The sequence below is a fragment of the Periplaneta americana genome, chromosome 14, assembly GCF_040183065.1.
Source record: "Periplaneta americana isolate PAMFEO1 chromosome 14, P.americana_PAMFEO1_priV1, whole genome shotgun sequence".
In the NCBI taxonomy this organism is placed as follows: domain Eukaryota; kingdom Metazoa; phylum Arthropoda; class Insecta; order Blattodea; family Blattidae; genus Periplaneta; species Periplaneta americana.
Genome location: NC_091130.1, coordinates 106,954,514 through 106,971,702, shown reverse-complemented (window position 1 = coordinate 106,971,702; position 17,189 = coordinate 106,954,514). Strand labels below are relative to the sequence as shown.

The 17,189-nt window shown below is 37.0% G+C and overlaps 2 protein-coding genes across 3 annotated transcripts in view; one reads left to right on the top strand and one right to left on the bottom strand.

Annotated features, from left to right (window-relative positions):
* Positions 1–17,189, top strand: part of Fcp3C (Follicle cell protein 3C) — a 119,877-nt gene that overhangs the window by 56,009 nt on the left and 46,679 nt on the right. The window lies entirely within an intron of this gene.
* Positions 1–17,189, bottom strand: part of LOC138713619 (arylsulfatase B-like) — a 30,327-nt gene that overhangs the window by 9,464 nt on the left and 3,674 nt on the right. For both annotated transcript variants that reach the window (XM_069845853.1, XM_069845852.1), the window contains exons 2-5: positions 12,279–12,438; positions 9,701–9,921; positions 6,366–6,618; positions 3,475–3,632 (exon numbers count right to left, since the gene is read on the bottom strand). In XM_069845853.1, the coding sequence (XP_069701954.1) occupies positions 3,475–3,632; positions 6,366–6,618; positions 9,701–9,919 (630 nt within the window). In that variant the 5' untranslated portion in view covers positions 9,920–9,921; positions 12,279–12,438. The remainder of the gene's footprint in view (positions 1–3,474; positions 3,633–6,365; positions 6,619–9,700; positions 9,922–12,278; positions 12,439–17,189) is intronic.

Below are 17,189 nucleotides of genomic sequence, written 5' to 3'. Positions count from 1 at the left end.
AAGAGGCCTTCAAATAATCAAGCCCTCTTGCTACATACTGACTTCGGTTCCGTTCAGGGGCTTACTCGCGAGTACGCTTTTGGAGACGTCTGATATACATAATCCTTCTTCCTTCCATACCTAGCGCTTGATGCTTGCGCAAGACGTCAAGGTCAGAAAAAAATGCGCTTGTTTTGACATCACTGATGTATAACATCTGCGGTAAATGTCCTTGACATCTCCTGATTCCATATCAATTATGTAACTAATTGAAATTAGTATTGCTGTCCCATGAAGTTAAATAAGCTCATTACACAGTGTGCAAATAGTAAGCCTATTCTACGCTTGTTTTTTCCTAATAGCTATCGCCATCCTCATAATATTTCCATCTCAACAAGTATTCTTATTTTCCTTCTTCATCTTTCCAAATCTTAGTTAATCATACCCGATGAATTTTGGCAAAAGTGAAATTCCATTCACGAACAAAGTAGGGCCTAAACGTAGGATGGGATTTCTCATGTGACTTTCATTGCCGTTCTTATTTCATTATTTTGTCACTATCAAATCATCTCATTACCCAATTCAACTTACATGGACCTGAAGTACAAGCATTTTGAACTATCTTTATTCAAACACTTCCTAGTGTACGAGTAGCAGTTGCAATCTGTGTTTTTATCGTCCTACCATCAATACACTCGAATGTACCAAAGACTGTGTTTTTTTTAGTTGATTATTTAACGACACTGTATCAACTACTAGGTTATTTAGCGTCCATGGGATTGGTGATAGCGAGATGGTATTTTGGAGAGATGAGACCGAGGATACGCCATAGATTACCTGGTACTCACCTTACGGTTGGGGAAAACCTCGGAAAAAACCCAACCAGGTAATCAGCCCAAGCGGGCATCAAACCCGCGCCCGAGCGCAACTTCAAACCGGCAGGCAAGCGCCTTAACCGACTGAGCCACGCCGGTGGTTAAGGGCTGTGGTTAAAATGGCGCAATGAAGATAACAAAGGACAATACAAGAGAAAGAACATACTGATAGAAAATTTTCGTGTATCGTATTATAGAGTCTCCTCCGAGCAACGCGCAACAGTGTACAGTACGATTATTTAGTCCTGACGGTCGTCGGCAATGTGTGCCTGGGTCAGGCGAGTCCATTAAGTTACGCCAAGGGACATTCAGGTTAGTCTGTTGTCTGCAGTCAGAGCGATTGGATGTCACGCATGCGGTATAGCGTTGTTTCCAGTACAGTTAAGCTGTACTGCATTCCTTTACCGACCGCTCGCCCTTATCTCTACTTCGGAACTCTATCCACTACTCCTATTACTTCCCCTCTTTTGCGTCGCTGAGCTGTCAGGACTAAATAATCGGTCTGTATGTACAAGGTCCGCCGTTAAGGACCAACAGCTGTTCGACAGCGACATCTAGCGACCTTGGATATTAGCGCAGCGTACACACGTCAGGTCTGCTGCTGTTCAGTGAACCATGTCAAAACAAAACAAAACAAAACTAGACGGTTGGAAATGAGTGTTCCAAAAGAAGACGTTGCTAGCGTATGCTTCATTAGGAAAGAAGAAAGCGTATATTATCAGAAAGAAGGAGAAATGTTTCTTTTGAAACACTTAAAATGTTTGCAGTCATTTGTTGTAATGCATAGAGACTCGTAAAGCAAGTAGTCAGCGTAAATAATTTCGTTTTTATTGTGATTTATTGTATTATTGTAATTTTACATCATTTAATTTATATAAATTCATTTATAGATGTGTACATAAATACGATGTGTCCAGTTAAAACGTTCACGTATAAAAGAAGTACGCCTATTCTAATTAATTTCTGTAATCTGGCATTAGAGACTGTAATACATGGAGACAAAAACAACCTACAAACATTTACAAATGAACATAAATTGAAACATCAGAGCCGAAATATATATATATATATATATATATATATATATATATATATATATATATCCACAAACGATTAGGGAAAGCACGGAAATTTTACTTGAAGCAAGTAAAGAGATAGGTTTGGAAGTAAACCCCGAAAAGACGAAGTATATGATTATGTCTCGTGACCAGAATATTGTACGAAATGGAAATATAAAAATTGAAGATTTATCCTTCGAAGAGATGGAAAAATTCAAATATCTCGGAGCAAAAGTAACAATATAAATGATACTCGGGAGGAAATTAAACACAGAATAAATATGGGAAATGCGTGTTATTATTCCGTTGAGAAGCTTTTGTCATCTAGTCTGCTCTCAGAAAATCTGAAAGTTTGAATTTATAAAACAGTTATATTACCGGTTGTCCTGTATGGCTGTGAAACTTGGACTCTCACTTTGAGAGAGGAACAGAGATTAAGGGTGTTTGAGAATAAAGTTCTTAGGAAAATATTTGGGGCTAAAAGGGATGAAGTTACAGGAGAATGGAGAAAGTTGCACAACGCAGAACTGCACGCATTGTATTCTTCACACGACATAATTAGGAATATTAAATCCAGACGTTTAGATGGGCAGGGCATGTAGCACGTATGGGCGAATCCAGAAATGCATATAGAGTATTAGTTGGGAGGCTGGAAGGAAATATGCCTTTGGGGAGGCCGAGACGTAGATGGGAGGATACTATTAAAATGGATTTGAGGGAGGTGAGATATGATGGTAGAGACTGGATATCTTGCACAGGATAGGGACCGATGGCGGGCTTATGTGAGGGCGGCAATGAACCTGCGGGTTCCTTAAAAGCCATTTGTAAGTATATATATACATACATATTTCAATATTAACGCATTTTCAATTGTGAATATTTAAATTTAAATTATTTCAATAAATTATTATATTATTTACGTCTAAACTTATTTTGATATGATAAGATATATCTATTTATTTTAAAAAGTGCAATTTAAATATTCAAAACTATATAAATAGGCGAAAAATAATGAGCATTGACCATTGCTTTTGCTTTTTAGGTGAAAAATATATTGTGAAACAGAAAAATAGGCTATCTAGAATCTAGATTCGTTTCCTTTATTATGAGAATAATCTTCTGTTATATATATATATATATATATATATATATATATATATATATATATAAGATGGCTTTAAATAAATACTTTGTTATTAAATACACATGATAGTATATTTTGTACGTGTGTAGTATTATTCAGTGCCTATACTGTCCTTTACGAATAAGCAGATGTAATACACGAAACCGAGCTGGGAGACGAATCAGAGCCCTCCTTTTCAAGCGAAGCCAGTATGAGCCATATGCATCTAACTTGCACTCAAAGTAATCAAACGCAAGATTCTAATCATATACAACGGTTATATTCCATGCTGCATCACAGATAGTATATCTTACATATTTAATTTAAGGATGAATAGAATACGAAAAAAATATTTTGAGAATCACTTTGTAAAATGTCCATATTAGTTTTCCATCATTAATACGTTAAATTTGTAAATTATACTGTATAAGTTACGTACTCCTCTAAATGGCCAGTTAGAACCCCAGTTTTGGAATTCTCCTACAGTCTGGGCTCCGTTGTCCGATAGAAACAAGATGACTGTATTGTTCAATATACCCTTCCTTTGCAGAGCTAGTACAATTTCTCCCACCGAGTCATCCACTTTGGTTATCATAGCTGCAAACAGAAAGAACAGCATTCCTCAAACACAGTTAAGGTTATTTAATTTTACATTATTATATACAAAAATATTTAACTTAGAATTAAGATAAAATATCTATATTAATCTATTTTTTTTCTAATTTGAATCATATCAAAACAGTTGCATTCATAGTTCTAAATACAACTTTGAAAATAATTCAGGAGCAAACGATTTGTAATTGATAATAAATTAATTATTCAATAACCATAACAAAGCTGTATTTGGAAATATAACAGATTTAAGTCAATGATATTTATTTATAACAAGTGCAGCGTAGCTCACGGGTACGGATAGGTATCGGTATTAATAATTTACGTCAACTGCAAAGTTCATCCCATGCCTCTGTAATTATATATTAATTATGAAACTGGGACAAAATATATGTGACAGATGATGGACAGTCTGCTCAATCAGCAATTGTCGTAGAAAGTAACTATCATAAGAAGATCGTTGACCAGGTACGTGTAGACGACAGAGAATTACTGTCCGTTACTCAGGAGAAGACGAGCGAAAAGAATGTGACCTTCTTGACTATCGCTGTTCATTATTATAAACATCGCTAAAATAAGCATCCCAGTAGCCAGGTTATTACTCGTGCAGGAAACATGATAACAATGCGTATGGAAATTAAAGCTAAGTTGAACAGAAGGAGACCTAATGTTTCCGCTTACTGCTCGTGTTGTCTTACGTTATCTATTCACACCCCTTCCTCCTCAGTCCGCTCTTGTCTTCTCCTGAGTCACCGATAGTAGCTGAATTGCAGATCGCGTCGGAGGAAGCGAGACAGAACCAGGAAATGCTGAGATCAAGAATACAGAAGAAGAAAACATATGTGAAGAAATCCGATAAGAGCGGCGTAAGTACCACAAATGCAGTGAAGTTTAGCGACACGAGTAAAAATTCAAGTGATTCGGGAAGTGATTTAACTAGATTAGTGGGAAGGAAGGTCAGTGCCGAGAGGGGAAGTGAAAGTGTTTCTGTGAGTGCAAGAGCTGAAAAAGTGAGAAGTGAAGTGAAGAAAAAGAATGACGAGTTTGTAACAGAAAATGTGAAGTGGTTATTTCTGGTACAGAGACGGCTAAGGAAGAGACGACTAAGGACTTACAAAGTAAATAAATTGAAATATGAATTAGAGGAGTGGAATAGGAAGTTAGATAAGACGATGAAGGTAATGAAAATAGGTAAGGAGTATGGTGGAGGAGGCTAACTAGGATAGCGAAGTATAATATGTAGAAATTTAGTGAGATCTGAAAATGAAATGTACACTAGAAATAGACATAATAACGAACATATTGGACAATGGTGTAATATGTATTAGTAACAAGTATTAGTAGAAATAGTGTGTGTTCGATATAGTCTAAGTGATCTGAAAATCTAGAACGGAGTGATAAAAGTGCCAATTTTGAATGAATTAGAGGAGTTTAATAGGAAGTTAAGTAATACGATACAGGTAATGAAAATAGGTGAGGAGTATGGCGGGGGAGGCTAGCTAGGATAGTGAAGTACAATATGCAGAAAATTAGTGAGATCTGAAAATGAAATGTACACAAGAAACAGACATAATAACGAACATATTGGACAGTGGTGTAGTATGTTTTAGTAACAAGTATTATTAGAAACAGTGTGTGTCCGATATAAGAGTACTGAAAATCAAGAAGAGTCGTAAAAGCGTTAATTTTGATTGATCTAAATAGGGTCGAAAGTTAAATTGTAAAAGCGTCTACAAAAAGTATAACTGTAATGAATGTAATTGTGGCACCGGATACAAATTGTGAGGTCCATGTTACATAGATGTAAATGTTGACATCAAATATATATCATATCATATTAATTATGATGATTCTGTGAATAACATAATTTCAATTTCACACATGGTATTGACGCTACTCCTTCACTAATCTGTTTATTTCTGAAAAAAAAAATACTGTATTGAGACTGTTATGTTTGAGTCTGCGTGCAATTACCTAATACTCATATTTTGAAATACTATAAATAAATGGTTTAGTAAAGAGATAAGAAAACGAATGAATGGGTAGGAGGAATTGAATTAATATATTATTATTGATTAATTAATGTGTAAACAAATCTATTTTGTTTCCTCAAAACATGATATCTCCAATAAAGCTGTTTTTGAGATACAAGAATTTTTATTTTCACTTTTGCTATACAAATCATAATTCTAATTTATATATACAAATGTGAAGGAAAATAACATGATATTAGATGAAGATATCAAGGCTATACCAAACGAAAGAGCACTGTTTTTATATAGGCTGCACTTTCAGATTAAAAAAGCCATTGTTGGAGTTATCATGTTCTGACCAAACACCACAGAAATAAAATCATAAAGGAGGGGCTCACAACCAGAGTGGACCAAGTTCACCAGTGATCAGTTTGTGGATTAATACAATCTCGAATGAAGAAAACTTAGATTTATTCATTGCCGTAACAAACCAAGTCCATAACTCATTTGTTACTCCACAGAGGACAGCATTTCCTATGGAAGGTGAAGGTTGCTAAGCATGAGCCAGGAACTTTAAGACTCAGTATCTCAAAACTATTCCAGATGGACTTGGTCCGCTCTAATTTGTGAACTACTCAAATATGAACCTTGATAAAAAGCAAATACATTACTCGATAAATGAATACATAAAATCAAGGAATGAGTGTGTAAGCATGGATTTAAAATACGCCAGACATGTCGGTACCTGCATACATTCTCCTGTTGACGTCACTTATGTAACTGAATCTTTCAGTTGATTCTGCAGGGTTTGGTACTTCAAGTGGCTTTTCTCTTCCACAATGCACTGCGAGATGTGACAGCATGAGAAATAAGGGTTGATTTGTGTCATGTAATGTTATTAGTTGAACCGCTTCTCTTGTAAACACGTCAGTAGCGTATTGTCCATTCTCCTCCCATGAAATATTCAAATCACGGTGTAGATCGTATCCTAGTGGATCCTGCAATTACCAAACAATGTAAAGATTTCTCTACGTTTACATAGAAGAAATAAGAAATTACACAATTGTCAAGATGATTAAAAGCCTAATTAATTATTTAATATTTGAGGAGAAAAATTCGCTCCGGCGCCGGGGATCGTACCCGGCTCCTTTGTTCTACGTACCAAGCGCTCTGACCACTGAGCTACGCCGAATTCAATCCTCAGCACCGGATCGAACTCTCCTCCTTCAATATTTCCCTTTGTGGCCTGACTCCAAGTTAGGCATATATATGTTGACGTGTGTCCAATGTCAACTGCCATTATACTAGGAGCGCACTCAGCTGAGTGACTTGTTGGCCGGGAATCCGCAGTTATTATGCACTGCTTGATATGGGAATATTGTAGATTTATTAATTTGTCCTACAGAATGTTCTCTGTAATATTGACGCTTAATATTTGAGGAGAAAAATTTGCTCCGGCGCCGGGGATCGAACCCGGGTCCTTGGTTCTACGTACCAAGCGCTCTGACCACTGAGCTACGCCGAATACGTCAATATATATATATATATATATATATATATATATATAATATGCCTAACTTGGAGTCAGGCCACAAAGGGAAACATTGAAGGAGGAGAGTTCGATCCGGTGCTGTTGATTGAATTCGGCGTAGCTTAGTGGTCAGAGCGCTTGGTATGTAGATTTTTTTATTTTATTGGGTTATTTTACGACGCTGTATCAACATCTAGGTTATTTAGCGTCTGAATGAAATGAAGGTGATAATGCCGGTGAAATGAGTCCGGGGTCCAGCACCGAAAGTTACCCAGCATTTGCTCGTATTGGGTTGAGGGAAACCCCCGGAAAAAACCTCAACCAGGTAACTTGCCCCGACCGGGATTCGAACCCGGGCCACCTGGTTTCGCGGCCAGACGCGCTGACCATTACTCCACAGGTGTGGACTGGTACGTAGACCCGGGTTTGATCCCCGGAGCGAATTTTTCTCCTCAAATATTAAGTGTCAATATTACAGAGAACATTCTGTAGGACAAATTAATAAATCTACAATATACTAATTAATTATCTCATTCCAACGTGCGAGATGATTACATTGTCTCCTTGTTATCATCATCATCATCATCAATTTACACAGAAACTGACTCGAAGATCTTGCCATTCTCCTTCTCGTGAGGATTATGAACCAATAGTCCAGTGTTGAATATTTTTCAACATGTGGCACATTAAAGTTGTAATTAAAATCCCGTAGCCCACTCATGTAATCTAAACCAGTGGTTCCTGTGTAGCGGCAATTTTTTTCAGAAAAACATGTAAAATACGATAATTTTTAGGATTTGTCCATACTGACACTTGTGGCGGAATGATAGCAGTTGGGTTTTTCTCGGGGTTCTCCCGTTTCCTCATATGTACATCATTCCGTCAACATCTCTCCATTCCCCGGACGCCGCGCTGGCTGGGCTGGCGACGCATAGAGAGGCTGGTCTAAGGACTAATGTGGTTGTTAGGGTACGCAGCGAACCTTAGTGTAGTCAGCCGGTGTGGGTTAGCGCAATATATCTAATAATATCGCAGTGATGAGTCATATTGCCCCCTCCATTAAATTCAAATCCAATTCAGTTACAGGTTGGAACGATATTCTAACTTTACTGACTTGGAAATCCTGGCTCCGAGTCATCATTCTCTTCTCTGCCGATCGCACTCCACTTACACTGCGTTTGCTAAATGTAGGCTTGTGCCGCGTTCGCTGAAAGTTGACTCTTGTGGACTTTTTTTTTTTTTTTGCTATTCTTTTCACTTTTATTCTCCAATTTTTGCTACTCAACCTTTATTATTTTCATTTTCTCGCGGGACACCAGCTGGTCATTCACAGCACACTACTGTGCCACGGCACATCGGTTGAAAATGGCTGTACTAGTCTATCATACTATCAGATATTGAATCAGTACTACTCGCTTTGGTATACGTTCGACTTAAGAAATCACAGGTGAATAACGACAAAGGACATGGAGGGCTTATGTGAGGGCGGCAATGAACCTCCAGGTTCCTTAAAAGCCAATAAATAAGTAAGCAAGTCAGCATAACCCGTATGGAGTTGCTAGTCTCCCATCGGGTTCCTCCCCAGGTGGCGGATAGGGGAACGCTCACCAGATATGGCGGGCACCGGGGAAATAAAATACTCGGGGCAGACCAAAACTAGTACTGCTGCCTTGCAGTTGGTAGTTGGTTCTACAAAGGCTAGGGGAAGACAACCCTGAGTACAAATTACCCGGTCCTCCAGGTTGGGGATTAGTCATGAGGCTGACAACCTCATACTGTAAAAAAAAAAAATAATAATAATGTTGAGAATCCTCAAATGATGAATGTCGGACGGATAATTTTTAGACGACTCGACGGTGTTGAAAAAGATTTGAAGTCAATCGGAGTAAGCCGCTGGAAAAATGAAGCGCGGGACAGACCCAGATGGAGGAGAATCATTGAGGCGGTCTTGGCCTAAGAAGGCTGTTGTACCATAGAAGAAGAAGAAGAAGAAGAAGAAGAAGAAGAAGAAGAAGAAGTCAGCATAAACAATTTAATAACTCTTTACTTGAAACATAAAATATTTTTAATTGTTGGTTAATATGACTGTGTACTAAGATTATAATATATATAATAATAATTCGTGCCGCTACAGCCCATGAAGGGCTGCTGGCTTCACGTCCACATGCCGAAGCAGAGGTGGACGATCATCCAGCCAGAATGGAGGTATCGTGTAGTTAGCACGATGATCTCCCCGCAGACGTTATAGCTGGCTTTCGCAACCGGATTTCGTTACCTATCGTAGCTCCCCAAGTGCATCACGATGCTGGGTGGGCACCGGTCCCATACGCTGGCCAAAATTTCATGAGAAAATTTCTTCTCCCATGAGGACTCGAACCAGCGCGCATTCCGTAACGCGAGCCTTAGGCAGGATGCCTTAGACCACGACGCCACGGCGCGGGACGTACTAAGAATATACTATGTGTAATTTAATAATATTCATTCTTTTAAACTAGACTACAATTTTAAAGATATTGAAAATTCATTTTGAGTAATTTTGTTATACTTACACCAATTTTATAGTCAAAATAGCCCACGAAACCATTCCAATATCCAAAAAACGAATCAAATCCGCGTCTTTGGGGGGTGTACTCAGAACGGTGGGATCCAAGATGCCATTTTCCAATCAATCTAGTAACATAGCCGAGATCACTCAGCTTCTGAGGCAAGAGTGTCTCTTCCAGCGGAAGACCTCTTGGCTCTCCGATCATTAGAGGTCTGCCTTGCATGCCTGTAATACACATGATGCTCAATGGATGCAAAACTGAAAATGGAACTCATTCAAGACTTGTACAAATAGGCTTGCCAACTTTCGAAAGTAAATATTAGGGACACAAACATTACTGACAATTTTATTGTACTAATTTCCAAATATCAATTCACATATTCAAAGTAGTACTCTTATAACAGTATATGTGTATTTTAACAGAATCACCTCATTTCATATGTAAAAATAAAATACAAAAACTTTCCAAAATGACCACAAAACAAGTTGAAAAACAGTATCACTTCTTTAATATTAATTTGTTGAAAACTAGGAACTCATCTTATTGATGTAATTACTGACCTAATATAGGCTGACCTGAATTTTTATGGTCCAGCAGGGGACATCGGCAATTTCAAGAAAAGCCACACACGCTTTTCTAGTCACTCTCCCTTGAAATGTTGCAGAAAATACATGTAATAGTAGATACAATGATAGAACTTTGCACACTAACTTTGTAGAGTATATTAACTTTTTGAATTAAATGCATAAACACACGTAAGCAACTGTTATGCATAATTATAGCCACAATTTCAGTACTGACGCATATATGGAAATCTTTTACATAATATTGTACACACTGAACTCTAACACACACATTTTACAAGTACTTGTTGGAAGAATGTATCTTTTTAAGGATCTGTTCATTCCTATACAGCTTCACACTTGGTTCTTCACATGAGAAATGAAAGTTTGTTTTCACTTGTAACAAAGCTTTAGCTTTCACTCTTGATTTTTCACCAGTCTAGATTGAGTTCATTGTGGAGAAAAGTCTTTCAACTGATGAATTACTGACTAGAAGGCACATGATTAATGACATTATTTTGAGAAGATTTTGAAATGGAATGTATTTTTTTAATGTTGAAAAACATGATATCACTTTTCACCTCTTGTTTTGTCATAAAATTCTTAATTTTTTGAACTACTTAAAAATGGACGCTGCGGCAGTCCTAACACTTCTGCGCAATGAGAATGAAGGCAGAGATGCTATGTTCTTCTCAAGAGTGCAGAATATCTCATACTGTGCTCGCTGGTTCTTCTGTCTCTTACTGAGAACCGTTTAGAAATGTGCATAAATCACAGCAGTTTCATCACGATACTAAAAATACTTACATGTAAAATGTTATTGAAACAAAATCAAAGCTTCTGGCGACAAAATTAATTTCCGGGGACAAAAACGGGGACACTTGCTCCCCAGGGACTGTAACTCAAAATCGGGGACATCTGGTCAGCCTAACCTAATATAAACTTACCTAACGTAATCTGAACTATGACTTGAGGCTTTCCCGGCGTTTGATGTAGAATAACTCTTCTCGGGTTCTCAGCCGTCGAAAGCTTGGAAGCAAATCTCCAATTCACCTGGCTGAGAACCCGAGAAGTGTAATCTGAACCAGAACTAACCTAACCTACCTACACAAAAGATTTCAGCCACTCTTCTCGGAAAAAACAGAGATCTTTGCGTGATTTATCACCAGAGCTATCAGATCTTATGACACTTACGGGGCTACGGAATTTAGAAGTCTTTTCGTTGTCCTCGTTGATATCTATATCTGTCGCAGAAATGTCGTATACATCTTTCTTTTTTTCCACTTTTCCGATGAAACAATGAATGACGCATCAAGAGGAACAAAGTGAACATAATACTGAATCGCTCCAAACTTAAGTCAAAGTGCATAAGATGATAACAGAGAATAGATGATTCAATAATGTGATCAAACATCAAACCTGCCTTAATGTGTGTATTATGACCATTGCACACGTCAGTCTGTTGACACATCGACGAGAATTAAATTTCTGCCTTGAACATGCGTACTAGCACAGTCTAGTATATACAGTCACGGAGGTCAATACGTAGTAAATATGCATCCATAGATAGTTGCTAACCACTAGGATCGCTAATATCGCCTCATTACAGACAATGGGAGATAGTACCGGCACAGTCTATTGTTCCTAGCACCCTCACAACTCAAGCTTCGTGACTGTATATACTAGACTGTGGTACTAGTGTCATTTCTCCATTTCATCACATATTGGAAGCATGTCTGTATGAGACTGTGCGGAAATAGGCTATCTTCCAATCCAGATTAAATCTAACAATCTGATAGAAACGAAAATCAGCTGTAAATGTCTAATATTTATACATCTTGATTACACTATTTTGACACTATATCACTTCGGAAAACGTATTATTTCATGAAATCGGGACTTTTGATACGTGTGCAAATTATTTCGGGACGCGGGACGCAATGGTCGAAATCGAGACTGTCCCGGGAAAAACGGGATGGCTGGCAAGCCTATGTACGTACAATAACTTACATATTTACCTGTTCTAATAGGATATTTTCCTGTGAAGAAAGCGGCCCTCGAAGGAGTACAAGTAGGTAGAGTGTAGTGTCTGTTCAAGATGATTCCATTGTAAGCCAGAGCATCAATGTTCGGCGTCGGAATTTGGTCAGAACCGTGGAAACTCACGTCATTCCAGCCCTGCAACACCGTCACGTAAAAAGTAAGCATCTTAAAGTAAACATGAATGTTCCAGTCCATTCCATCACTTTAAAGGATATAAACAGTAAATCGACGTTGATATTTTAATGTTCACATCTACAACATATGTACATACATACAGTGTGTTCTGCCAAATGTCAGATCTTTCACTGCAAACACAGTATTCTCCGCATATGATCAATATATATTAATGCCATCTATCATCTGACGTCTTCTTTAGCCCTGAACTCTTCTCCCGTTCACCATTCCTTCCATTGCATTCTTCAGTAGGCAGTTTCTTCTCAGGCAGTGACCCAACCAATTCCTTTTTCTCTTCCTGATCAGTTTCGGCATCATTCTTTCTTCACCCACTATTTCCAACACAGCTTAATTTCTTATTCTGTCTGTCCATTTTACACGCTTTATTCTTCTCCATATCCACATTTCAAATGCTTCTAGTCGCTTCTCTTCACTTCGTCGTAATGTACATGTTTCTTCTCCATATAATGTCACACTCCACACAAAGCACTTTACCAATCTCTTCTTTACTTATTTTTCCAGAGGTCCGCAGAAGATGCTTCTTTTTCTGTTAAAAGCTTTCTTTGCCATAGTTATTCTCCTTCTGATTTCCTGGCAGCAGCTCATGTCACTGCTTATAGTACACTACAATTATTCGAAGCTGTCCATCTACTCTACTGCCTCATTTAGTATTCGCACGTTTACCTTCTTTATTTTTCTTCCGACATAGTCTTTGTCTTGTTTAGATTTATCTTCATCCCGTACTGCTCACAGCTGTCATTTAGCTCCAGTAGCATATCCCTTAATATCGTCTCTTCTTCTGCTAACAACGCCATATCATCAGCAAATATTATGCACTTTATTCTCTTTCCTCCTACTATCACACCTCCCAAACAGTTCATCACTAAATCCTTCAAGTAGATGCTGAACAGGGTAGGTGATAAAGGGCATCCTTGTCGTACTTCTCTCCCTATTTCACTTTCTTCAGGCATTTCTTCTCCTATCCTGACTTTGACTCGTTTCATATAAAGATTACTGAACAGCCTTCTCTCTTTCCAATCCGCACATATTTTCTTCAGGATTTCCATCAGTTTATTCCAATCCACTCTGTCAAAATCCTTTCCCAGGTTCACAAATACTACATGCATTTCTTTATTCTTATATAGGTATCTTTCGTCGATTGTTCGTAGTAGTCACATTGCGTCTCTCGTACCTTTTCCCTTCCTGAAACCAAACTGCTCTTCTTCCAACTGTCCTTGCATCTTAAAATAAAAACATCGATTCTATATTCGCAGGAGAATCTTCGCCGAGTGCGATATCAGACTGATAGTCCTGAACTCGTTACATATCTTGGTATTATTTTTCTTCGGTATTGGCAGCAACACTGCGTCCGTAAAATCTTTAGGCCTTTCTCGTATATTTCATTACGTAATAATAAAAATTTCCTTCTTGTCTTCACCCAAACATAAAACATTTTAATTATTAGAAGGTGTAAATATGGGCTAGTAATGGTACGTAATATAGGCTACATTGTTTTGCTCTGTGTGGTGCTTTATCCGAGCGGAAAACCTCCAGAAGTGCATCTCGTGTGCAACAGTCTGTGTTCATGAAGAGGTAAACCAGTCGCCTTTGAGGTATGGATGTGCTGCCTTATTTGTAATGTAATGTATATGGGTGTAGTTGTGCGCTGCTCCGGTCCTTTTCTCTGCAACCTGAGAGCGCCTTGGTCTTTATTTTCAATAATAATAATAATAATAATAATAATAATAATAATAATAATAATAATAATAATAATGATGATGTATCACAGTTGTGATCATTATTATTATTATATTTATTATTATTATTATTATTATTATTTTATTTATTAATATTTTTATTATTTTATTTATTATTTTTTTTCTTCTATCCGGTTTTCATTATTGGTCACACCTGACCTCAAGCATTTTGCTTTTTCGGGTGTGATCCATTTACATAGTATTTATACAATAATTTGTAATATGTATTTGACTATGAGATTGGTAATCAATTTCGAATTTTGAAGAATATTCATAAACGAGTATTATAATAGTACTGTAAAATCTTTGTTATTGTATGTAATTTTTGCTTGCAAAAAAAGTCTTTGTTATTATTATTTTAAAAAATTTAAAAGCGCAATTCTGTAGTGCTCGGGAAAAGTGGCAAAAGTCAAAAATGTTAATTTTGTGCGAGATCGTGCGTATTTGCTTGCTTTCCGCACAAAACCAATCGCGGAAAGTATAAAATTCCACATTCAGTATTCCCAACCTAACACACATAACAATTTCCCTCTTCTTACCGCTTATGTGACATATTGATTTTACTGCTTTAGGCTTTTAACATATTATTTTTAGAGACGTTCAATATAGTAATAATTATAAATTGGAAACTTACCACTGCAATTTCACTTAAATTGCACTGTTAATTATTGTTTTTAAATATTTGCAAAAATTAAGCAAACTCTACAACTCCACTAAAGTTACTGAATTCGTGATGCAAGTAACATTAAGGAAGCCGTGAAAAAATCAACAAGATTCCAGACTCATCATAGACTGAGGGAAAAAAAGACAGACGTATATCACGGCCTGCTGGAGTATAGTAAACACAGAAAACATTTTAAAGCAACAATGTTGAAGATAGATATTTTTGTTTTGCAAATTTGCCGTCATTGAACAGAAACCAAGATGGAGATTTCATTGCAACTAATTAGAAATTCCTCTTTCAAGTTTGTAATAAACGATCTTCGCACAATAGTAATATGCGTTACAAGAGCGGTATGTTGACGTTTTCATGTTCGAGGAAAAGATTGAAAAAGCGAAACGTAGTTGAGCTTTTTTAATTTCCGAGAACATGAAAACAAACATACCGCTCGTGTATCGTACATTATTTTGTGCGAAGATGGTTTATTACATACCTGAAAGAGGAATTTCTAATTAGTTGCAATGAACTCTCCATCTTGGTTTCTGTTCAATGACGGAAAATTTGCAAAATAAAAATATCTATCTTCAACATTGTTGCTTTACAATGTTTTCTATGTTTACTATACTCCAGCAGGCCGTGATATACGTCTGTCTTTTTTTTTTCCCAGTCTATGATGAGTCTGGAATCTTGTTGATTTTTTCACGGCTTCCTTAATGTTACTTGCATTACAAATGCAGTAACTTTTGTGGTGTTGTAGAGTTTACTTAATTTTTGCAAATATTTAAAAACAATAATTAACAGTGCAATTTAGGTGAAATTGCAGTGGTAAGTTTCCAATTTATAATTATCACTATATTGAACGTCTTTAAAAATAATATGTTAAAAGCCTAAAGCAGTAAAATGAATATGACGCTTAAGCGGTAAGAATAGGGAAATTGTTATGTGTGTTACGTTGGGAATACTGAATGTGGTATTTCACACTTACCGCGTATTGGTTTTGTGCGGAAAGCAAGCAAATACGCACGATCTCGCACAAAATAATGTACGATACACGAGCGGTATGTTTTCTTTCAATTCTCGGAAATTAAAAAAGCTCAACTAAGTTTCGCTTTTTCAAACTTTTCTCGAACATGAAAACTTCAACATACCGCTCTTGTAACGCATATTACTATTACAGGACAAGGGAAAAAACTGTCTTCACACTGGTTTATGTCGATTTGATTTTCTTCTGTATGAATTATTGTAATGGGAGAAATACTTACGTCTCTTTTCCCAAGCGAGCAGGTGTTTCGTAAGTTGTCAATAAATTAATAAAATATGTTTGTGGAAACTGACTTATGCCACTTTTACCAAGCATTGCAGAAAATATGATTATTCATTTAATGGTTCACGTACGAGGAAAACAACCACTTATAAAAATATTTTTTTCGAAAGAATTAAGTACATGCCGGTATTATAGATGCCTTTGATGTATTACATAACAGGGAAATAGCACAGCCTAGTATATACAGTCACGAAACTCAATACGTAGTAAATATGCATCCATAGATAGTTGCTAACCACTAGGATCGCTACTATCGCCTCATTACAGACAATGCGAAATAGTACCTGCACAGTCTATTGTTTCTAGTACCCTCAACAACTCAAGCTTCGTGACTGTATATAGTAGACTGTGGTAATACTCTACTATTGGACACGAATGAATTAATTCAACAAGAAGATGATAATATTACACACTGTAAATAAGTGAAAATCAATAGTACATTATGCAACGAGCCTATAATGAAGGTAATTAAGAAGTGAGTATGGATATTTATGAAACGAGCGCAAGCGAGTTTCATAATTTTCATACGAGCTTCTTAATTACCATTATAGGCGAGTTTCATACGACTTTTTATGCTCGACCATATTTCTAACTTTATATTATTAATTTTAATTGTATCTGACCTTCAGCAATGTTCCGTATGTTGTGAGATGTGCGCAGACGCGAAAGTATTGATTTTTTTCCGAGGAACAGATATCCACATTGACCTTGCTAGGCCATAAGAACCTACAGAGATAACATTGAAATTAAATTAGACATTGAAAAACGAGATGACAAATTGAATTTATTTGAATATTATTTACAATTAACGCTAATTATTATAGTAACAGAACATAACCTTCTGCGACAGTATTGGATTTCCAGCCTCCGTGACTTTTCGCTAATTCTCTTTCGATTGCATATCCGAGAATAATCGATACTTGCGGTTTTATAACGGTAGAAAGCTGACCTGTCATTGGCTGAACAGTTG